This window comes from Lagenorhynchus albirostris, chromosome 4 (genome assembly GCF_949774975.1).
Source record: "Lagenorhynchus albirostris chromosome 4, mLagAlb1.1, whole genome shotgun sequence".
NCBI lineage: Eukaryota > Metazoa > Chordata > Mammalia > Artiodactyla > Delphinidae > Lagenorhynchus > Lagenorhynchus albirostris.
The window spans coordinates 105,471,740-105,496,766 of NC_083098.1; the positions used below are offsets into that span (position 1 = coordinate 105,471,740).

Here is a 25,027-nt window from a genome sequence, read left to right on the forward strand (position 1 = left end):
TGAATTGTAAATGTGTGTTATATAAAACAATCAAGCTGTGAGGATTCCCAGCTTTACAGTGAACACTTGGGCAAGTGGTTACATAAAATGGAGTAGAGGCTCTGTCAGGAGGAAGAAAGAGCTCTGCAGTCAGGGCAGCAGGTTTGAGGAATGGCTCTGCCCGCAATGGGCAATTCTTTTTCTCTCCAGAGGTTTACAGGAAACGACAGAATGTGAGAGCTCTCACTCCCAGTTGCTGGCCGCTGGGGCACGAGAATCTGCGAGTTCTCACATCTAAAGCTCCCATGCTCACTTTAGGTGAAAAAGGGAGTAAGAACAGGAAGTGTCTGTGAGGAGTTTTGGTTTTCTTTTCCTCTTCTGGAAATGTTTTGTGTTGTGTCAAATTACCACACGTAGATGATGTATGTGTTTATTTCTCTTTTTCTGATTAGAAAAGTAATGCATGCTCATTAGAGAAAATTTGGAAAACACAAAAAGTCAAAAGTCAAGAATAGGGATCACTAATAAGAACATTCTCCAGAGATCACTGCTCCGCTTTTGGGCTTATTTCTTTTCCTTTCATTCATTTACAATATGCGTATAATACAAACATACATCCACAATGTTACATTTGTATTATATTTTAGACAATTAGATCATATAAACACTTTTATGTCCTATGTCTTACACCGATCGCTGGCATTTTTCTATGTCACGAAATGTTCTTTGAAAATTTTTAATTTACAAACAGTGAAATGACTTTATGGCATACAGTTCTGAGTGTTGGCAAATATAGATTCCTGTCGCCACCACCACAGCCAGTGATCCAGAACAGTCTTGTCACTCCCCTCAAATTCCCTCAGGATGCTCCTTTTCAGTTAGCCCCTCCCCCTAGTCTTAACCCTGAAACCAAAAAGTTCTCCATTCCTATAGTTTCACCTTTTCCAGAATGTCCTGTAAACAGAATTATATGGTATGTAGCCTTCTGGTCTGGCTTCTTTCACTTGGCATGCTGCAACTGAGCCTCACCACACTGCTGCATTTATCCATAGTTAGTTACTTTTTATTGCTGAGTAGTATTCCACTGTATAGATATACCAAGGTTAGTTTATCCATTCACCAGATGAAGGACATTTGGGCTGGTAAACATAACTTTTCCTATTTGAATAATATTCCATCCTACAGATATACCAAAACATATGCAAAGAGTTCCCTATTAGTAGAATGTTTAGTTCCCCCTAATTATAAATAACCCTTAAATGGATGTCATTATACATAACTCTTTGCCTACCAAACATGTATGAATACACTTATATAGTATACATATATTTGAAGCTATCAACAAACATGCAGTGTGCCCTGCTGGTTGTATAAGAAAATATAAATATATATACATTCAATTCTACCAAAATTTTCTTAAAATGTTTGCTTATATAACAAACAGTCTGAGCCTCAATATGTTGCATCATTATGAAAATAAGAAAATAATAACTAGCTTTAATTCTAATGCAGTAGTTCTTTTTCCCTGTGCTGTACAATAGGTTCTCACTAGTTATCTATTTTATACATAGTAGTGTTTATATGTCAATCAAATTGTTAATGCAGTAGTTTTAACCGGTTAAATAGAACTAGCTTAATTTCTGAAATCCTGACCGTGTATATCATTCAAAACCCATTTCAGGACATTGTTTTCCCAGCAGGAAGCTTCTTTAGACAATGGAGTCACCTGGCGTACACAGAACAAGAAGGATGACTGGGCAAGGGCAGGTTTCAGGACTGCAGGCTGCTTAGCGCAACATAGCTGAGTTTCTAGTTATTACAACTGAGCAACTGAAGCCAGACCCACTAAGAGAGGAAAGACAAAGCTGGCACTTCGTTCTGCATAAAGGGACAGGGCTTCTCTTTGAGTAGAGGTTGCTGCCCTGCAAATTAAAAAGGAAATAGAAAACATGTCAGTATTGGTGGATGACACCTACTTTCAAAAACATATATGCACACTGCGGAAAATTTAAATAGTACATGGGACGTCCCTGGCAGCGCAGTGGTTAAGAATCTGCCTGCCAGTGCAGGGAACACCGGTTTGATCTCTGGTCCTGGAGGATCCCACATGCTGCGGAGCAACTAAGCCTGTGCACCACAACTACTGAGCCTGCGCTCTAGAGCCCGCGAGCCACAACTACTGAGCCTGCATGCCACAACTACTGAAGCCCATGCGCCTAGAGCCCATGCTCTGCAACAAGAGAAGCCACTGCAGTGAGAAGCCCACGCACTGCAACAAACAGTGACCCCGGCTCACCACAGCTAGAGAAAAGCCCACGCGCAGCAATGAAGACCCAATGCAGCCAAAAATAAATAGATAAATAAAATACCTAGTACAGAAAGTTACAAAGTGAAAAGTAAAAGCTCCTTAGCTTCCCTATTCCCACTTTCCATAGAGAATCATCCTTGATAGTTTTGATTTGTCCTTCCAGGAATGCGATACACACTCCCCCCACACACACGTGTGTGCACACACACTCCCACGCACACACACACACACAGACTCACATATCCTTTTATCTAAGTACAAGTGGAATCTACAACTTGTTTTTTCACCCAACAGCACATCTTGCACATACTTCCATATCGGTACACGTGGAGTTTATTCATTCTTCCTCATGGGTGAATTCTGATTGTATGCATGTACCATAAAGTCCCCCAACTTCCCTATTGATGAACATTACATCATCACAGTTTAACTGGTGAGGAAAAACCAGTCATGACATAAAGACACTGAGAGAGGATCTGGCCAAAATAGGGACTCTGGTCATAGCAAATAGGGTCTGACCACCAGATTTTTAAAAACAGAAATTACTGAATTCTTTGAAAACAATTAAAAAACAAACTTTTAAAATTATGAAACAATCTGAGGTTTTTATTCCCTGGATCCTGACTAGTGGCTGGGGTCCTTGAAAGCTGCTTACTCCATATGAGTGCTATTCGCCCCTTTTTTGCTAAAGGAATCTCGAGCAGCCCACAAATTTGTACTAGGGCTCCTCCTGCTGGACATTTTCTATAATTGCACTTCTAATTCAGTTAATGTTCCAGACAGTTCATTCAAAATTGATTAGTGTTTTTGCTGTTAAATAATTAACCAATTAAGACAAAGACAAATTTACTTTTACTTTTTAATAAAATAAAATAATACAGAACTAAACAGTAATAATGAGTCTCCCTTCGTCTTTTTCCAGTTCTCACTCCCTTCCCTAGCCATTGGGAGTTTATCTTAGATCTATTTCTATCATTTACATCTATTATCATGCACAAACAGAATATAATTTTGTTTTCTTTCACTTTAGATGCATGGGTCCACTTGTCACATTTTAGCTTAAGCTTTTCATGTCACTGTGAGGCTTTGCTTGAGGGTGGTGTTTATGCAGAGAAAAAGCACATTATTTGCAGTTACTTTGGTTTTAAAAATTAATTCTAACTATTAAATTTATAAATTCAAAAGCTTGACTTTCCCATACACTTTTCTAGTTAATTTATGAATAGTATTCTTCTAATTTAAAAGCCTAGTCAACTCTGATAATAACTTTTAAGGGGGCTTCACAATTATTCCAATTTCCTGAATATTTTAAACTCAAGTTATTTTAGGTTAAATTATTTTAAACTTACATTTTAACACATTACATTTTCTTTATAAAATATTTTAAATGACTTTAAGTGAGCAAAACCTCGAATACTTAATTCTAGTAAATCTAATAAATGTATAAAATTTAATCTTAATTCTCTTAAACATTCCAGTACTGATTAAAAACTTAGTAAAATTCTCTTATAACTTTCAACTAAAAATCCTAAGTCTGAAATAAGTTTTTTTGTTTTTTTTAAATCAGTTATTTAATCGTTACACTTATATTGGAATCACAGGGCTATTCCAAGAGCTATTCTTAAATGATAAACTCTCTAAAATGTTGTAAATAAATTAAAATGATGTAAATAAATTAAATATCAAAAAATACAGATTGTTCCTAAACTTACCACAAAAATAATGCGATTTGGATCCTAAACGTTTGCAGGTTCAAAGTCTTTTACCCCATTATTCCTAAGCAAGTGAAATTTGCCATCCCACTTCTGTGGCCTAGGGCCAGGGCACAGTGGGGGAACACATTTTGGAGAGAGAATTCAGGGCAAGATGGGAAATCTGATGTTCTCCCTTGACCCTGACTGACACAGCGAACCCTATGTCAGTAACATGAGTACGTCTGTTGTCTCATATCCTCACCAATCCTGTAGATTATCCATCTACTGAATTTTTGGCCAATATTATAACCTGTAAGCATATAAAGTTGTTTTCTACATGTTTTTCACTTTAATTGTTTGTGAGAATTTTTCCATATTGCTGCATGATTATCATGATTACGGTTGTTTCACCTTCACCTCCAGCTTTATGGAGATATAACTGACATAAACCACCTACGATTGTTTTTAATGGCTACATTCTATTCCATGTAGTAAGTATAACCCTTTGATGTAACCATTCTCGTACCCTTGAATATTTAGCTCCAGCTCTCAATGTTTGCACTTCTGATACTGCATTATAGAGAATTGTTTGTGAACATCTGTGAGCATGTAGATTGAATCTATATTTTGAATCATGTCTTTAGAATAGGGTACCTAAAGTCTGACTTAGGTCAAAGATTATGAATATTTTTATAATTCTTGATACATATTATCAAGTTGTTCTCCCAAAGCATTTTAGCAACTTACAATGCCATCAAGCATTGAATAACATCTTTAAAATATTTTTCTGCTGGGCTTCCCTGGTGGCGCAGTAGTTGAGAGTCCGCCTGCTGATGCAGGGGACGCGGGTTCGTGCCCCGGTCCGGGAAGATCCCACGTGCCGCGGAGCGGCTGGGCCCGTGAGCCATGGCCGCTGAGCCTGCGGTCCGGAGCCTGTGCTCCGCAACAGGAGAGTCCACAACAGTGAGAGGCCCGCGTACCGCAAAAAATATATATATATATATATTTCTGCTATTTTTTGTCACGGTATGCTAAAGAAATTGAGGTGGAAATTGCCCCTTATTGAATATGTAGTTCATTATTATTAGATCAATAAAATAATGTTTCATATTTGCCACTGATGGTTCCTCTTCTGTAAATTATCTACCAGTATTCTTTGCTAAATCATTTTTAAAGGAGATTAGTAAAATTCCTTCCAAAGTAATGAAAGTGGAGAAAACCTCAGCAAAGCGTGAAAGAGGGTTTTATTCTTGACGTTCAATGGACTTGGGAAAGAACTGTCATAAATAAATCTGTTCAACAGTCACTGAAAGAATGCCCAAAGAAAGAAAGAACAGGTCAGGAACTATAAACCTCTTACTTCTCTGCTGTGGTGTGAACCCCAGAAACATCTGGAGGCAGTGTGGTTCAGTGGGAAGAGCAAGGACTTTACACACCGACAGACCTGGGTGCCACTTCTGTCTCTAGCCAGTCCTGAGTGACTTTAAGGGGTCACTTAACCTCTCTGAACCTCAGCATCACTAATGGTGATCAAACTGCCCACCTTCCAAGAATGTGGTTGGATGTAATGAGATGATGACTCCGAAGACCAGGTTGACAGGCTGACATGGGCAAAGTGCTCAGAAAGACCTGAAGACTGGTGAGGAGAGCTGCCCTCATTCACCGTACAGACTCTGCAGCAGGGGAGGGAAAAGCAGGCACCAGTGCCAGGGTGGCCCCACTTGCCTATTTTGGGAATGGCAGTGTAGGGTGCAACAGGTTTTACAGGAAGGAACTTTACACCATCTGTATCCGCATAAAGTTTAAAGTGTGTTTAAGGAGACAGAGTAAAACCAGAAAGACCTAAGTTACACAGTAACAATAAGGACATTTACCTCTCCAGACCTTATGAGGCCCCCTGCTCACTGGAGAGTCTCTTCTATTAAATCCCCCCAACAACTTTATTCCCCTTTTTTCCACCTACCGGAGCCACAGCTGGATTCTGTTTCTTACAATCAAAATCTGTTACTTCTACACATGCTGCCCCTGCTCACTTCTTATAGGACAAACTCTCACAGGACCCGTGTCATTCCCTTCAGTTGCCCAGCCCCTTTCAACATCCTTTGTCTCAAATCTATGCCTCCCCAGGGTAGAAAAATCAATCATTTGTTCACTCATTCATTCGTTCCTCAGTGCCTACCAGGCTGCAGGCTCCCTCCTAGGTTCTTGAGTCACATTCATCAGCGAACAGAACAAGGAAAAGACGAGTTGATGTTCTAACAGATGGGAAACAGGTAATAAAAAACAAACTTAACAAGCAAAAAAGTCAGAAGATGATAAACAAACACTATAGAAAAGAAAAGTAGAGCAACATGAGGGGGTTTGCAGAGCCAGAGCTGACGGTGCAGGCTGCAGCTTTAAACACAGAGGTCAAGGTTGCCTCAGGGAGCTGAGATGTGAGCAAACACAGTGAGTGAGTGAGTTGGCCACATGGGGAAGGATTTCCGGGCAGAGAAAACAGCGACCAAGACCCTGTAGTGGGAATGTGCTGTCAAGTCCCAGGAGGTCACTATGGCTGAGGCCCAGTGAGGGAAGGGGAGGAAGAAAAAAGTTGGAGACAAGTGGGGCTGGGGGTCCTGGGAAGGCTGTTTGGCATTAACTCTGAGTGATGTGGGACTGACTGCAGGGCTGTGAGCAGATGAGTGACATGACTGAATTTTTAAAGGATTATTCCTTATACTATGTGCATGTTTGAAATTTCCCTAATGAACAATAAAAATAAAAGGCTAACTTCTTAGTAGCTGGGTTTCAAAGAGGCCCAGTGGCTCAGACCAGGCTGGTCACAGTAGATGATGGGATTTTCCATTAAATTTGTAAGTCGAATCAACAGGATTTTTTGCTGAAGGGTGAAAGAAGGGAAGGCATCAAGAATGGCGCTAAGATTTTAGGAACAGGCGTTTGGAGATTTTTGGAAAGGTGGGTCGTTACCATCAATTGAGACAGGGATGTATGGGTAGACCAACTGAGGGGTGTATTAGTTTCCCGTTGCTGCTGTAATAAACTCAGTGGCTCAAAACACCACAGTTTTATTTATTCTCTTACAGTTCTGGAGGTCAAGAGTCTGAAACCAGTTTCCAGGGTTAGTCGAGGTGTCAGTGGGGCTGCTTCCTTTTGGAAAATCTGAGGGGAGACTCTGTGTCCTTGACCTTTATCTACCTTTAAAGTATATCATTCTAATCTCTGCTTCCATCACCACACTGCCTTCCCCTCCTCTTGAACCAAATCTCCCTCTGCCTTGTTCTTATGAGGACACTTACATTACATGCAGAGCCCACCAGGATAGTCCAGGATAATCTCCCCACCTCAAGATCGTTAACTTCATCATATCTGCAAAGCCCCTTGTAATATAAAGTAAAATCCACTCATTCCAGGAATTAGGACCTGCCTATCTTTGGATGCCATGACTCAGCCTACCACCCTGGGTCAATTCAGTCCGGTTTGGGATGTGTTGCATCTGAAATATCTATTAGACATCAGAGTAGACTGCTGAATATACAAGTGTGGCGCTCAGTACAGGGCCTGAACTATAGAAATACTCATTTTGGAGTCACCAGCATACAGATGAGATTTAAAGCCGTGAGACTGGATTTAAAGCAGAGATTCAATTTCCCAACCTCCCTGGAGTTAGAGCACAAACACGTGCCCAAAACTCTGCCAACCAGATGTACCCACATCTGGGTATAGCTGTGGGCAGAGTAGATTGAAACAGCAGATGCCACCGAGGGTTCATTGTCGCCGGGGGTGCCCTGGCACCAGCTCTTCGAGGCAGCCGTGGCAGACATTCTAGAAGGAGTATCCAGGCACGAGCATCATAGGAACTCCCTGCGGTGTCTGTGCCCAACAGGCTGCAGGGGGATCTCCCCTAGGGCAGCTCTGGGTGGGACTTTGGCATAGCCTCCAGCCCTGCTTCTCTGGCTCTCCCAGAAGACTCTGAGTGATCCAATATCCTTCAACACATCCCATTTCTGCTGAGCTACCTGGATCTGGTGTGCGATGCTTTGCGATTATGAGTTTCGACCAATGTGCTCCTTACTTGAACTTTAGGAACCTGAAGCCTGCGCCTGGGTCCAGGCTCCGGGGAGTCTTTCTAGTATCCTGTCTAGAAGGGAGGTTGGGCGCCATCTTCACAACAAACCCATGTGGCAGTTCCCATTATTTCAGTTTTGTAGATGAGAAAAATGTCAAATTCAGGTCACCTGACTCCAACTGCATTGCTCTCACCATGGCCAGAAGGGTCAGTGTCCACAGGACTGTGGGCAGGAAAGCACAGGGTGTCTTCAGGGAAGTGGATCCAAGCCTGCAGTGAAAGTTTCCAGTGGGGAGCAGTGGGTGGTGTGTTTAGAAGGAGGTTCTTATAACCAGGAAGCCCAGGCCAGAAGTTTACACTCGGTAGCAGGGAACGTTGAGGTTTCTGAGCAGAAGAGACAGGAGAGTGGATTTCATTCTCAGGTGAGGAAAGTGAAGACCCAGGTACACAGACTGTTCTTTACTTCCTGTGAGAGGACTCCAAAACATGCGTGCCTAATTCACAGACAGTGAACAGCAGAGAGTGGGAGAGGACTTAACCTCGCCAGCCACCCTGGGACACATGCTGGTGTTGGTGGATGTCTTATCCCAATTTCTAGTCAAAAGCCTAACAGTCGCCAGGGTGAATTCTGGAAATCTCAGAGACTCGCTTCAGACCCACTCACTGGCTGGGTAGTCTTTTCTTGGGCAAATCCTTCATTATCTTCCCTAAGCCAGAGTTTCTACACCCCTGAAATGAGGGTAACAGAACCTATCCGTATCGGTTCAGATATAGGTTTGGTTGCTGTTGAAAGGACCCCAAATCCCAGGGGCTTAGACAAGACAGATGTTTGTCTCTCTCTCTGTAACTGTGCAGGCTGATACTGTGTTTCCATGGCAGGGGGCACCCAGCCTCCGTCTATGGCTTGCTCTGCCATGCCCAGCGAAGGTGGCTCGTCACCACACCTTCTGGGTCCATACACCAGCCAACAAAGGGGGAAGGAATGAATGTTCTTTCCTTTCAAGTCACCCACATCACTCGGCCCCAGAGGAAAGAGAGGCCGGGAAGTACAATTGTTATTCTTGGCAACCATGAGGCCAACTAACATTCAAGGGTTCTATTACTAAATGAAGATGGGAAGAAGAGCTATATGGGGATGATGAGCAGTCTCTCTGCCTGTCTGTTTGTCTGTCTGTCTGTCTTTCTCTCCCCGCTCTGTGTCTATCTAATGGACTAGTTAGAAGGATGAACAGAATGTTCTATGCAATGCACACAGCACAGCCCCTGGCATACAGTCGATGTCCAGCCCAGATTAGTTCTCTTCTCCTTCTAGATGGAAAAATGGACCCTACAGACATTTATGGAGGACCTACTCTGTGCAATTGTGATGAGACACGCAAAGAGGAAGTTCATGCAATCTCTACGTCGAGTGTTGGAGACAGATGGTGAGGAATGAATTACAACATGACTGGAGAGAGGGAAGTGCTGTAGTTGGGTTGTGCACAAAGTCAATGGAGCACAGAGAAGGGAGTTCTTACATCCACCTACGGAATTAGGAAAGCCTTACAGACAAAGGGACATTTGGAGTTGGGTCCTTAAAGGTACATACAATTTTAGCAGATAGGAAAGGAAGGGAAGAGAACTCAGGTGTTGGCATATGAAATCTTCCTGCCAACACAAATCAAAACAACAATACAGGGCTTCCCTGGTGGCGCAGTGGTTGAGAGTCCGCCTGCTGATGCAGGGGATACGGGTTCGTGACCCAGTCCGGGAAGATCCCACATGCCGCGGAGCGGCTATGCCCGTGAGCCATGGCCGCTGGGCCTGCAAGTCCGGAGCCTGTGCTCTGCAACGGGAGAGGCCACAACAGTGAGAGGCCCGCGTACCGCAAAAAAAAAAAAAAAAAAAAAAAAAAAAAACCAAAAGAACAACAATAAAGCATCATGTTTTATCCAGAAGACTGACTAAAATTAGGTATAGATACAGGTACAAGTACAGGTAATACCCAGGGTTAGTGAAGAAGGGGAGAAAGGGGCACCTGCCATGTACTGTTGGTGGGAGCGCACACTGGGGCAGCTTTGTTGAAACATATCAAAATTCAAACTAAAAATACATCCTTTGACCCAGCAACTCCCTTTCTGGTAATCTTTCCTACGCAGACACTTGAACAAGAGCTCAAGGCATGCAATCAAGGATTATATTTCAGCATTGTTTATAATAATAAACAACTACAACCACAACCTACAATGAAGTCAGCCTATGACTGAAAAATGGTTACATAAATGGCGAGTGGCCATCCTACAGAACACTCCGCAGCCACTAAAAGACGGAGTCAGAAAGTACGCACAGACAGAAAAGGATGACGTCCTTATATCGTTAAGTGAAAAGGGGCCACAGCAGAACAGTCTGTCCAGCATGACTGCTCTTTGTACAAAAACAGAGGCAAGTAAATAAATGAAAATAAGACCAAACCAAAAACAAATAGATGAACATCTCTGCCTGGTAACATATGTGTATGTGTGTGTACTGGGATGTATGGGAGAGATGGACCAAAATGTTGAAAGAAATTACTCTGAGGAAATGGAAGTAGAGGGAAAAGGCTTCATCTTATTCACTGTTGATGATAGCTAAATACTGGAAACAATCTAAATGTCCACCTATGGGCAATGGGTTAAATAAATCATGATGTGCGCACACAACAGAACACCACAGATAGGAAAACACCACCAAGACACTATTATGTGAAAAAAGCACATTGCAGAATCTTATGTATACTATCATTTATACTAATAGTATAGGGCTTCCCTGGTGGCACAGTGGTTAAGAATCCGCCTGCCAATGCAGGGGACACGGGTTTGATCCCTGGCCCGGGAAGATCCCACATGCTGCGGAGCAACTAAGCCCATGCGCCACAACTACTGAGCCTGCACTCTAGAGCCCGTACTCTAGAGCCCATGCTCTGCAACAAGAGAAGCCACGACAATGAGAAGCCCGTGCACCACAACGAAGAGTAGCCCCCGCTTGCCTCAACGAGAAAAAGCCCATGCACAGCAATGAAGACCCAACACAGCCAAAAATAAAAGCAAATAAATTAATTAATTTTTAAAAATAGACACATTAGGATTGAGAAATGTAAACCTTACCACTTAAATGGAGTCAGGAGGTCAGAAGGGGGAGCTCTCATGCAGTGCCACTAATCAACTATAGGAAGAATTGTTGATTACAGACCCCAACAGAATCATCCACAGGAACAATCGTCAATCATCAACAGGCCACAGCAGGAGAGATGTACACTGCATCTTCCGTAAGAAATCGACCACCCCAGCAACTCAGCCAATGAGAAACTGTCATCACCTTGAATTCTCACTTTTCTCTGACAGACTTTCATTCAAAACACCCCCTCCCAACTTCCTCCTTTTTCTCTACAAAATAAAGTCCCTCTCCTTCATTTATTGGACTTGTCTATGGCTTTTGCTCTAGCCTGCTTGTCCCAAACTGCAGTTTCTCTGCTATTCCCAAATAAACCCATTTTGCTGGTAAAATAACTGTCATCTCTAAGGGCAACAGAAAGAAGTTTTAATAGGTCCTCCTGCCACCCCATTCCCAGCCTTTGTGCTGAAGCTGAGGCATCAGGGCAGACTCTGCTCTGTGGTACATGGCAGGGGTTCATTCAGCTCAGCTGCACAGATGTTCAGCAAACCTGCACCAACCCAGCAGCTCAGATATGAAGAGAAGTGCAGTGTAGAAGTACCAGTCTTACTCTGTAGCCAGACGTTTTAGGGGGTGGGTGTAAAATGATATTGCAATCCACCAGCATTCTGTAAATAGTACGGACTGATTATTTTGCGGAAGCACGGAAGTTGGGTTAAGACATTCACTTACGAATTTAAGGCACAGTCAGGATGAGTGCTGTGTTGCACACACTGTAAGAGCTTCACTGGTCTATAAAATGAAAAGAAGTAATATTTAAGGGATTATTTTAACGACTTTCATTCATCAAACATTTATGGGGTGCCTGCAAGGTACTGGAGATACAAAGTCTTTGACCTCGAAGAGCATAGTTTCTTTTTAAAAATATTAGCCAGCATTTATTGAGCACTTACTATGTACCAAGAAATCTGATTACATATTTTACATAGATTATGTCATTTAATCCTCACAACAGCCAAACAAAGCAGGTACTATTATCATCTCCAATCTACAGTTGAGAAAGCTTCCCAGAGGAACTTGCCCAAGTTCTCACAGTAGCAAGCTGTGGAGCTGAACTTGAACCTCCACTCCAGAGCCCGAGCATGGAACCACTTCTGTTAAGGATGTATGATTTTGCTTGGAAAAACCTCTTGATAAGAATTTTGGGCAGGTTGGACTCGAAGCACACAGGTGATGGCTGGTGCCCAGGCTTCAGTGAAGAAAGTTAAATTGCTTGTACAGTAGAGGTAGAAGATGTGGGGTCCAGGCAGCCAGGAGGGAAGGGAAAGCAGCAGTGAAGACAGGATCCAGGTAACAGTGGGAGGAAGGCCAAGGAAGGATCTCTGGGTAGGGGGACCAGAGGGGACTCTGGAAGAACAGGAAACAGGTTCGGTCTATGGCACGCTATGTGACCCCTCCGTAGGACTCCCTACTTCTCAGTCTACACTATTCAGATTTTGTGTGTGTGTGTGTGTGTTACCGGGCCTCTCACTGTTGTGGCCTCTCCCACTGCGGAGCACAGGCTGCGGACGCGCAGGCTCAGCAGCTATGGCTCACGGGCGCAGCCGCTCCGTGGCATGTGGGATCTTCCTGGACCGGGGCACGAACCCGTGTCCCCTGCATTGGCAGGTGGACTCTCAACCACTGCGCCACCAGGGAAGCCCTATTCAGATATTTTTTACAAGAGTAGTTTGTTATTGCTGTGTTATGTCCCCCTAAAAAGATGCATTGAGTTTCACTGAGTCTGGATCAATACAGCACTAAGCAGAAAACAATCAAGAGACAAGAGAGGCTTTGAAGAAAGACATCGCCAAAATTTGCAGGAATTCTGGGGAGAACTTTCAACTGCCACAGGACAGAGGTCAATGTCACCTGAATTTTGAGAGGCATCTAGCTTGAGTCTGATTTTTTAACCTTGTTCGCTCTCCCATGTTAAGCCTGTTGTTATCGCCTCTGGGCTCCCAGGAGCAATAAAAACCCTACCTTAACACAGAAAGAGCCCACGAGCAGTACAAAAATGGGAGTTGGGAGGCTGAGCCAGGCAAGGGAGGAGCCCTGAAACCAGCTTTGGTAGGGTAAACTCGAGCCAGTAAAAGTAGGCTGAGACCCTGAGGCTCACAGCCGTGAGTCAGGAATGAGACCCTGGCTGGGCTCCCACACTTGACCTGATGACTTATAAAAAGACAGCCTCCTTGGGGGAGGTCCTGGACCAAAGCAAAGGGGTCATAACTGTGGAATTTTTAGCCATATTTTTCTCTATCATTGAGCTGTTTTAGAATACGAATTACCTTTTATTTAATTTACTAAAATCTGATGCCTTGATTAAGAATTAGAGTTCTATAGTAGAAAGAAAAGAGGAATCTTCAGGGCCACACAATGCTGGATTCAAAATTCAACTCTGTCACTGAGTGGAGACCTTTGGGAACTTGCTCAACCTCTCTTAACACTTAATTTACCCATCCATGAAAACCGGATATTTATATAAACCTTAAAAATAGACAAAACTAGGGCTTCCCTGGTGGCACAGTGGTTAAGAATCCACCTGCCAATGCAGGGGACATGGGTTCAAGCCCTGGTCTGGGAGGATCCCACATGCTGCGGAGCAACTAAGCCCGTGAGCCACAACTACTGAGCCTGCACTCTAGAGCCCGCGAGCCACAACTACTGAGCCCGCGTGCCACAACTACTGAAGCCCGCACGCCTATGGCCCGTGCTCCACAACAAGAGAAGCCACCGCGGTGAGAAGCCTGTCCACCACAACAAAGAATAGCTCTCGCTTGCCTCAACTAGAGGAAGCCCGCGCATAGCAACGAAGACTCAACACAGCCAAAAGTAAATAAAAATAAAATTTTGAAAAAACAGACAAAACTAACCTATGCTCTTACAAGTCTAGAGAGTGGTTACTATTGTAGGCAGGTGGGGATCCTGAAAGGGAAGCCAAAGGGAGACTAGGGGTGCTGGTTGTGCCCTGTTTCTTGATCTACATGCTGGGTACATGTGTATGTTGAACTGGTGAAAATTCATCCACCTGTATACTTACGGTTTCTGCATTTTTTCTGTACACAGATTATATTTCCAAAAAAGAGTATGTGCTTCACTTTGTTTTCAAAAGAGGGTGATAACAACACCTAACTTGAGAGATTCCTGAGAGCATTAGCAATAATAGATGAGTAAAATGGTACAGCCTTAAGCTGTGGAAGAACAGCTTTGAGGGGCTTGTTCTCCTGGGGAGTCCAGAGTAGGGGGAGACCCATACTTCCAGGGGCTTTGCTCAGGTGGGACAGTTACCAGGTCCATGGAACTTTTGAGACAGCAGAGGGCAACAGGGCCGCCTGGACGGTCACGGACACTGGCAAAGACTGCAGATGTAATGTGCACCCTGCCATACCCACAAACGTTCGGGAAAGCCACTAAGTCCTTGCAGTGTTGGACTCTAGCCCCTAAGGAGACAAACAGGCCTGCAGACTCAGGTGCCGACACAGAGAGAAGAAGGAAGCAGCAAGGTGAGTAATTCCCAGTCCAGGGGAGGGCTTTCAACCGTTGCAGGGTTTGAGCCAAATTTACCTACATTTCCAAGTATCAGGAATGCCCTGAAACGATCTCTGATTATACGTATATAAAGTGCCTGGCCCATAACGTGCTCAATAAATGGTAGCTATGATGCTTTTCCTGTTGGTCCACAGTCACCATGCATCTCTCTGTAAGTATCTCAAACTTCACCTTAGCACATGTCATGCGCAGTGTGGCATCCAGAGATGCAGGGACCATAGTCCCTGTTCTCAGATGACGCACATGCAGTAAGCGAGTGAAGAGAAAACTAGACATACACAAATGACAAAGGGCTGCTGTCTGTCCTTTAGCGTCATTAAAAAGGACTCTGGACAGAAGTGGGCGGAGGCCAGGTGGAACCCTGGCCAGAAGGCCCTCCCAGTCCCCACACCCAGTGACAACCCAGAAGGCACAGTTCCATGGCCTTTGGAGCTGATCTCTGAAAAACCTTTTCGGCAACCCTCTGCTCCTCCTTTGAATATATACACTGACTATAATATGCCACCTACTTGTAGTCATTGATACAGCTATACTGGAAACCCATTTTCTCCAGTCTCTCTTCCAGGATTTTCACACTGCCTTCTCCACAGGATTCCCTGAAACACAAAAACATAAAAACTATCAAAATAGAAGGAGAAGAGGATGGGGGGAGCTGTTTCTGTGTTAATCAAAAAATATTTTGACCGTGTGCTCCCTAGATGTTCTCCTCTCTGGAGAAATACGTGGCAAATTCTCTGGACCCAAAAAGGCTGCCGGCAGTCAAGCCGCGGGTGCCCAGGACGGGGTGCTCTGAGCCTTCAAACCTGCCCGAAGTTTTGCGAGTCACACGCCTTCGGAGGGCTTCTGCCGGCGCATGCGCGGTGCTCCACAGGGCTCATCGTAGCCCCACCCGTCAACGCAGCACTGTGCTTGTGCGCCGAGCCTGACCAAAGGCGAGTGCCAGCCTGTTCAACCCAGAGTGTATTAAGTTAAGCTTCAAATGGAAACAAAAACATACATGTCAAAAAATACTAGAAAACTCAACTCAACAAAAGGGAAAAAAACCCAAATCTCACATCACTAGAGATAACTGCTGCTAACACTTTGGTGTACATCATTCTAGACTTTTACAGTATATTTATTCCCACAAGACTTTTAAAATATTTCAATGTGATTCTGTTGCCCAGCGCATTTTGTAATATGCATTTGCCCATGTCTGTGTCTATACATATATACCTCTCTGCCATTATTCTTAATTCCTGCCTGGTCTACCTTACATAATCAGAACACAGTTCATAAAAGCAGTCGCCTCTTGTTAAAGACCAAGGTTCATTCCTATATTGCAATGTCATTGACACTACAAAAAAACCTTGTTGAAGTTTCATTTTCATACACATGCTTAATTATTTGTTTCCTTAGCATACATTCCTGAAAGTAGGTTTTCTGTCACCGAGGTTTTGAATGCATTTTCAGGCTCTTGACAGCACTGCCACACTGAACCCCACGTTGACCACCCCAACAGAGTATAAGATGTCTATCTCCCCACGTTCTCATCAACAAGGATTCTTGCCCTCTCGACGGTCAGAGTTAAGCAGGCGGATTGATAAAGGCAAAGAGAGGTGGGTACAACACTGCCAGCTGTGATGAGTAGGTATGTTATTCACGTTGCAGACAGGATCCGGCCTCAGTTTACCTGGAGTGGGAAGGTGAACAGCCTCCCCACTATAAAATTAACAGAGAGGGAGTGTACAGGGAGGAAATGAGCCATTGGAGGAAGTTTTCACAGAAGTGGAACTCTAGGCATTACGGGAATGAAGAGGGTAAGGTGTTGTGTGACATCATGTTTTAGAACCTTGCCAAAATCTGGGACTATGTCCTTCTCTGGGCCAAGTTCACTACTTAGAACTTTTTGGTAAGCAATGACATGGAGGTTTCAGGACACCTAGACATAGAGCTCAGTCAATGGGTTATTTAACCTTTTTTTTTTTTAATAAAAGAAATCAAAGCAGTGCTAAACACAACTAGCTATCAGCCATGTGATTTTTCACTCTCTATGATTTTTTCTCCTAAAATCTAAGCAGTTTGGGAGCCCCATTTTCTTAGCTCATGACCTGCACCTCCATCCTGTGGCACAGATGTGGACAACCAGGTGTTCTTACCCCTTTATTATCTCTCCTGACACAGGAATAATGTGCTGAGATGACAATGAATTGCAATTTCCTTATCTCATTAAAAACAGATTCAAAGAAAACCAAAATAAACAAATGTGACCTAATGAAACTTAAAAGCTTTTGCACAGCAAAGGAAACCATACGCAAGACAAAAAGACAACCCTCAGAATGGGAGAAAATATTTGCAAACGAAGCAACTACAAAGGATTAATCTCCAAAATATACAAGCAGCTCATGCAGCTCAATATCAAAAAAACAAAAAACCCAGTCCAAAAATGGGCAGAAGACCTAAATAGACATTTCTCCAAAGAAGATATACAGATTGCCAACAAACACATGAAAGGATGCTCAACATCACTAATCATTAGAGAAATGCAAATCAAAACTACAATGAGATATCATCTCACACTGGTCAGAATGGCCATCATCAAAATATCTAGAAACAATAAAGGCTGGAGTGGGTGTTGAGAAGAGGGAACCCTCTTGCACTTTGGTGGGAATGTAAATCGAGACAGCCACTATGGAGACCAGTATGGAGGTTCCTTAAAAAGCTAAAAATAGGGCTTTCCTGGTGGCACAGTGGTTGAGAGTCCACCTGCTGATGCAGGGGACACAGGTTGTACCCTGGTCCGGGAAGATCCCACGTGCCGTGGAGTGGCTAGGCCCATTAGCCATGGCCGCTGAGCCTGAGCGTCCGGAGCCTGTGCTCCGCAACAGGAGAGGTCACAACAGTTAGAGGCCCGCGTCCGCAAAAAAAAAAAAAAAAAAAAAAGCTAAAAATAGAACTACCACATGACCCAGCAATCCCACCACTGGGCATATACCCTGAGAAAATCATAATTCAAAAAGAGTCATGTACCACAATGTTCATTGCAGCACTATTTACAATAGCCAGGACATAGAAGCAACCTAAGTGTCCATCAAGAGGTGAATGGATAAAGAAGATGTGGCACATATATACAATGGAATATTACTCAGCCATAAAAAGAAACGAAATTGAGTTATTTGTAGTGAGGTGGATGGACCTAGAGTCTGTCATACAGAGTGAAGTAAGTCAGAAAGAGAAAAACAAGTACCGTATGCAAACATGTATATATAGAACCTAAAAAAAAATAGTTCTGAAGAACCTAGGGGCAGGACAGGAATAAAGACGCAGATGTAGAGAATGGACTTGAGGACATGGGGAGAGGGAAGGATGAGCTGGGAAGAAATGAGAGAGTGGTATTGACATATATACACTACCCAATGTAAAGCAGATAGCTAGTGGGAAGCAGCCGCATAGCACAGGGAGATCAGCTCGGTGCTTTGTGACCACCTAGAGGGGTGGGATACGGAGGGTGGGATAGGGAGGGTGGGAGGGAGACGCAAGAGGGAAGGGATATGGGGATATATGTATACCTATAGCTGATTCACTTTGTTATACAGCAGAAACTAACACAACAATGTAAAGCAATTATACTCCAATAAAGATGTTTTTTAAAAAAAAAGATTCAAAGAACAATCTTTCTCTGATAGATACCTTAAAACAACAAGCAAGCATAATATCTAGACAAAAAGCGACTTCTCACAGAAACAAGAAAAACAATACACATTGTTTTTCATGCAACAATAGGTATAAGTTGTCTTCTGGGAAGAGAGGAGCAGATTCTGGTATGATTATGTAATAAGTCATTTGCAAATTTAATCTTCTGCCCAAGAGAAAAAAAAATATCACTCATTATATGGTGAGTCTTAGGGGGTCCTGGCAGCCTGAAATGGGGAATTTGCTAAGATTCTTCCGGAACATTCTTTCAATAACACATCCACTCAACGCTTTCCCCAATGTAGATTCAATGCTCTGAAGGACAGGGCCCCAGCTGCTTCTGAAGCACCATCACGGCTGCACAGCTTTTACCAGGCTTGGCCTTATTGGCTTGCCTCTGAGCCAACTGGCTTTACGTTTTTTATCTTTAGTTTTGCCAGCACTGCCCTTTGTTGATGAGAAGGATGAGTTCAAGTTTACTTGATATCTGAGTTGATATAACCACTTGAGTTAGCGGCTTCCGAGAAAAATATGGATCATAAATATTTCCTTGGCCAGTTACCTGAGACCCAGCTGCGAAACTGGTTGTTCTCTGAGAAGAACGTCTTCATTACATGATCCATGAGTCCATTCTGTGAACTCCCAGTGAGGCTTTTGAGCTTTAAATGACCAGGGAGAAAAACTGGCTTTGACCTACACAAATGACCTACTCAGAAAGGCTGAGAGGAGTATCTGGATAAAGGAGGTTTTCTCTCTGGGCTCAGGACTGACTCATGGCATTTCCAGAAAGTCAAGCCTTTGCCTTTCTCTGCCCACCACATTAGAAACAGAGAAGACCATTGATTCCCCAGAAATGTAAATGTAAATCAGACTGGATCATATTACATCCAAGAAAAGCAGGTTTGCACAAAGATCAGTAGCATCATAACTTACACATTGGTTCCCCCGATTTCATGCATAACCCAGATCTCAATGCGTGTGATTTTATCCTTCTGTAAGTGGGGAATTTCAAAATCTGCAAAAAACCTGAGAAACAGGAAAGACATTTCTTAAAGTCCTAAAGCAATATGATACTGTTCCCATATCAATGTTAGTTGACTTACACATTACTTTTGTTTTAAAGCTTTGCGGGAGGCACTTTTTAGCTTTAATTTTTAGATTACTTATTTCATTCAGGCATTCATCAGCTGTTAGTTTTATAAATGTATGGACATAGTTCTGATCTCCAGGTCATTCAATTGTTTTTCTCTACCTGATCTTACAGAAGCAAGCATTAGACTGGGGATGTGAATGATTCTCTTAAGCCTCCGTTGAAAACAACTAAAAACACATTTTGGCATCTTTGTCTTACATGTTGGTGCTGCATTCTTACCCTTTTACAGGATAGGCTCCTGTTGGCTCTGAACCATTCAGCATGACATTGATCACCCCAGAACTATCCTTTGCATACTGCAAAAAGAAACAAGCATTTTGAGTAAGCTGTCATTTTTAAGCTATGAAATGGTCAATTGTTTTTTAAATTGACAATTTTCAATACTGGCAAGGATGGGATAAATTTGGTATTTCATAGAGCCAGAGGGATGCAAACTGGCATATCTTGGAAAGCAAATTGCTTTGAAATGTCAAAAACGCAGTAATTCCATGCCCGGGAATCTACCATTATAAAATAATGCAAACCAGTATCAGATTCCAGCATTGTTTCAGCTGGTGTACACTAACTTAGGCTGGCATTACAAGCAACCTCAAAATCACAGTGGCTTTAAACAAGAAAGATTTATTTCATGCACACACTACATGTTTATCACAAGTGTTTGGATTTGGGGTTTGGGTTTTGCTCCATATGTCCTTGCTCTGGGACCCAAGCTGATGCAGTTTCCACAAATGCAGAGTCACTGGTTATCAGGAAAGGGAGAAGAAAGTGGCAAATCACAGACCAGTTCTTAAAGGTTTCCACCCAGGTGTCACACAGTCATTCCTACTCACATCCTATTGGCCAGTGTAAGTCACACGTAAGTAACTTCAAGAGACAGAATGAGTGCAAACCACATGCTCAGAAGATGAGCCAGAAATACTTGGTAAACAGCACGAAGGATCACCTGGTGCACAGAGATGTGCACAAAGATGTATATTGCAGCATGGTTTGTAACCAGTCTAAAACAGTCAACAACAGGGAAGGGTAAGTCAATTATGGCCCTTTCATGTCTGAAATATTACCCAGCCATTAATAAAAGTCTACAAAAGATATGCAATAACATAGAAAGTGCTTACATTCAAAGCAAAAAGCAAGACTAGGTGGACAGAGCATGTGCTCCACTCTGTTAAAAATAAATAGGCATGGCTCCCCTGGTGGCGCAGTGGTTGAGAGTCTGCCTGCCGATGCAGGGGACACGGGTTCGTGCCCTGGTCCGGGAAGATCCCACATGCCGCGGAGTGGCTGGGCCCATGAGCCATGGCCGCTGAGCCTGCGCGTCCGGAGCCTGTGCTCCGCAACGGGAGGCCACAACAGTGAGAGGCCCGAGTACAGCAAAATAAAATAAAATAAAATAAATAAATAGGCAGAAGTCTGGGAATATTAGTCAATATTCTCTGGACCTGTCTGTCCCTGAGATTCCTAAGGAACAGACAGGTCCAGAGAAGTTCCCAAATCTCCAGCTGAGAACACTACTGGAGCATATAATTTCCCTGATAAAACGTTTATTCTAGTGTGAAGCCGGGTGGGGGCGATGGCAGGGGGTATCACGCAGCTCTGTGACACATGCCCGGCAGAGCCACGCCGAATGCCAGCCGCAACAAAGCAACAATGTACTCCGTGCCACGCCTGTCTCAAATTGCTTCCAAGTAGGCTAACAGTCTCAGTTAAATCTGCAAATGTCAAGGTCTGATGACCACTATTTGCCCTTAGGTAGCATGAATATGGATGATTAGTTTTCTTATTTATACTTTCTATAATTTGTCATTCTCTATCCTGAGCAGTTATTACATTGATGATAAAAATTGTTTTTCATTAAAAACATGCGTGCAGATACAGTGAGGCTCTATGAAGTCATGGTCGAAAATGTGGTTTCTGGCTGCTGCACTTAGTAGCTGGGTAATAAGTCTGATCAAGTTTCTTGGCCTCTCTGTGCCTCATTTTTCCTATCTGTAAAACAAGGGTAATAAGAGTCCCTACTCCATAGGATTGTAAAGATCAAATCACTTAAAATAATACTTAACATTTATGGAATTCTTATTTGCTATAGTTCAGACCCTCTCCTCGTCACTATACTAGACTACCTCTCCTCATGTTCAGACCATCCAGCGTATTCTAAGGGCTCATAAAATGTGAACATGATTATTAGATTCCCATTCTAGAGTTGAAGGAAGTATAAGATGGTGGCTTACGGCACACTTTGAAGTTGGGCAGATCTGCTGGGGAGAATACGGTTTGTTTTTTTTTAACATATAATGTTGACATCACCCCCAAGTTGTCGTTATGATCCCACGTTCAAGTGATGATGCATCCACCACCTCCCACTCCTCACTGAGGGGCTCGGGCAGCTCACTGCCAGCTGCCTGGAGCCTGCAGTCCAAGCAGAACCTGTGGGGAGTGGGCATGGATGGAGGGCTCCGACCGGAGCTGGCAGGAGAGCACAGGAATAAGAATGCTTCTGTCTGGAGCGGGCCCTCTGCTTAGTTCCAAACTGCAGCTGTGGTGGAGGATTTGACCAAAGTCTCGCTCACCCTGATTAACAGTGGACCCAGCGGACACCTGGTGGTCCAGAGCAGGAAGTAGGACCAGAAGAGACACAGAGAGCCCTGAAAGGAGCTTGGTGGCTGTGGGTAGAAGGACCTGACATCCACCAGTCTCCTAGTCAATACAGCTAACAGTTAATAGTTGACTGCTTTGCTCAATACTTGAGCTAAGGACTGCACCCTTTTTATTTGGAATCTTTGGTCTAACACTGGTGACAGAAAATGTAAGCTGTAGTCACTGGCATGTTATAGCTACCGATAGCTATCATCAACTCTGGTGACAATATCCTCTGAGAAACAGACCCACATTTAGGGGACCATTTCTTTGTCTCCAGCTTATCCCTGGTCTCCTATTGCCTCCTCTTCAGTTAGTATCAACCTTGTGCACATCTCTGACACCCACATCTAGATCTTAGGGGTCCCAGGCTCTCCTATAAAGCAGGGGTTACCCCACTTCACACCTCAATCAAAATCACATTGATTTGAACTACTAACAACAACCACAACACCAGAGTAATAATGACTGTTTAATACCTTCTTCTGGAGCTAACATTCAGAATTTTTTCTCTATACCAGGCATTGCATTAAGCATTTTAGCTTCTTAAATCCTCACCCCTTTATGGAGCAGAGAGCGTGAATCAGAATGTTGCCAAGGTAGAAACTGAGACTCAGAGAAGTTTAGTAATGACCCAATGGCCCAGCCTCTGAACCCTTCTGTCCCCTGTTCACAGATCCCACACCTGCTCAGTCACCCAGCCAGCCATCCCATGATTACCTGGATGGATGCACTTTTCCAGTAAGAATCCACAGGATTGTTTTCACAATCTTCAGATGTAGGGCAGGATTGGTAGTCAAGTCCTACAGGGAAAACAGACAAACACATTTTATTTCAAAGATTATATCAAGGAAGAATTAATTGAAAATATTTGCTGGCTCCGCAAAATATACTGAAACTCATTCTACATAATGTGTATGGGCTTAACATTCATAGCTCTGCCCACAGACATTTGTCATTGTGCTCGGCACAAATGTGAGGAAAGCAGAGAACTAAACAGCTGGGTTAATTCTCTACTGGAGCTCTAGCAAGTGATATATATATATATATACACACACATATATCCAAGAAATATATATAATAATATTATATTATACATTATGTCCATATTAAAAATTATATATTAAAAAATTATATTTATTACATATATAACTTTTTTTTCCATTGTTGGGAGAAATGCCTTCTCCAATTAACCCAGGTCTTAGAAGTAAATACAAGAAAAATAGACCAAGAAAGTAACAGTCCTTAATCAGAAAATAGAAATTTTATAACATTTAAAATATAGAAAATGTTAAAATGTATTACATTAAAAAAAATTTTAAAGACAAAATTCAGCAGATATATAATGGGATTTGTTCCCCATTTACTCTATAACAAAAGGAGAAAGTGCTAATTGACAATTCGTTCCAGGGAGAACAAAGCAGGGCAAAATGTGAACTTCTTGAAGGGAAACACACGGAGCGTCCTTGCTCCCTCTGGGAGCACCAGCATCTCGATGTGCTCACCAACTTGGAGGCTCCCCAAACCCCATCAGAGAGGGTTTTTTATGGAGATTTCATTAAGTAGACTGATTAACCATTAGTAGATTGATTAAACCATTGGTGATTAACTCAATCTCCAGTCCCCCGCCCCTTCCCAGAGGACAGAGGATGGGGCTGAAAGTCCCAACTCTCTAATGATGCCTCTATCTTTTTGGTGACCAGCCCGCATCTGAAGCTATCTAGGGGCTCCCAACCACCAGTCATCCCATTACCATACAAAAGACACTCATCACTCTTCAGAGCCCAAGGGTTTCAGGAGCTGTGCGCCAGGAACCAGGGGGTCCAAGACCAGCTATTAATTTGTAGTATACCACCGTCTCCCTCCCTTCATGATCTTTCCATCTCACCCCTCCTCCATGCTCCCTCACCCTCTGTAGGATCATCAAACTGAGGCTTCCTGGTCACAGTCCACTGGAAGAATGGCCATGTCCATTTGATCTGCACCCTGCCATGCTTCCCGTCTCACGCAAAGTGAAAGTCCGCATCCTCACGATGTCCTGTGCTGTCTGGCCCTCCTTTATTCCTCTAGCCTCACAGTCTACTACTTGTCTCTTCACTTACTGCCTGCCTTTCTGTGCCTTAAATATGCCATACACGCTCCCACCTCAAGGCCTTTGCATGTGCTGTTCCCTCTGTCAGGAAATGCTCTTCCTCAAGTCCTTTAGGTCTTTGCTCAAACATCAGCTTCTCAGTGAGGCCTTCGCCGGGCCTGTGTAAAACTGCAATGCTTCCCTCTCCCCTCCTTACCAGCCAGCACTCCCTACCCTCTTTTCCCTGCTTTGTTTTGCTCTGTAACCTTTATAATCTTAAGGCGAACTATACATACATGTTTTTACTTGCCTGTTGATGGTCTTACCTCCACCCCTGCCCCTATAAAGTAAGGATGAGGTATTACTTTCCTGGTTTATTCTCTGCTGTGTTCCCAGTGCCTAGAAGAGCAAGGACTGGCACGGAGGAGGCGCTCTACAAACTTTATAGATGGGGGAATGAATGGAGCCGCCAGGAAGCCGCCAGGAAGCTTCCCGAGGCTCTGGTCTATGCCGGTGTCTCCCTCTGCTACTCCCTAGCTCTGGGTCATTCCCGCCTCAGAGCACACCTCTCTGCACTCACAAAACTACATGTTTCCTGAGGGCAGAGACCGCTGCATCACCAGCTCCTAGCGTGGGAGTTGATGAATGAAGAGCGTTTTCCTTACCATCAGGCCAGCCCCTGTGACTTTAACTTTCACTGTGATTTTGCCAACTACAAAATTGCCACCTGCCA

At 43.5% G+C, this 25,027-nt stretch overlaps 1 protein-coding gene across 5 annotated transcripts in view; it reads right to left on the reverse strand.

Moving 5' to 3' along the window:
- Positions 1-395: 395 nt before the first annotated feature.
- Positions 396-25,027, reverse strand: part of BST1 (bone marrow stromal cell antigen 1) — a 29,384-nt gene continuing 4,752 nt past the window's right edge. For 2 of the 5 annotated variants that reach the window (XM_060148478.1, XM_060148480.1), the window contains exons 4-9: positions 22,944-23,026; positions 19,809-19,885; positions 19,370-19,462; positions 15,274-15,360; positions 11,909-11,968; positions 396-1,901 (exon numbers count right to left, since the gene is read on the reverse strand). In XM_060148478.1, coding sequence (XP_060004461.1) covers positions 1,796-1,901; positions 11,909-11,968; positions 15,274-15,360; positions 19,370-19,462; positions 19,809-19,885; positions 22,944-23,026 — 506 coding nt within the window. In that variant the 3' untranslated portion in view covers positions 396-1,795. Of the gene's footprint in view, positions 1,902-6,160; positions 6,237-11,169; positions 11,228-11,262; positions 11,788-11,908; positions 11,969-15,273; positions 15,361-19,369; positions 19,463-19,808; positions 19,886-22,943; positions 23,027-25,027 lie in introns of those variants that run through there. The other 3 variants (XR_009540386.1, XR_009540385.1, XM_060148479.1) reach the window with 3 other exon arrangements.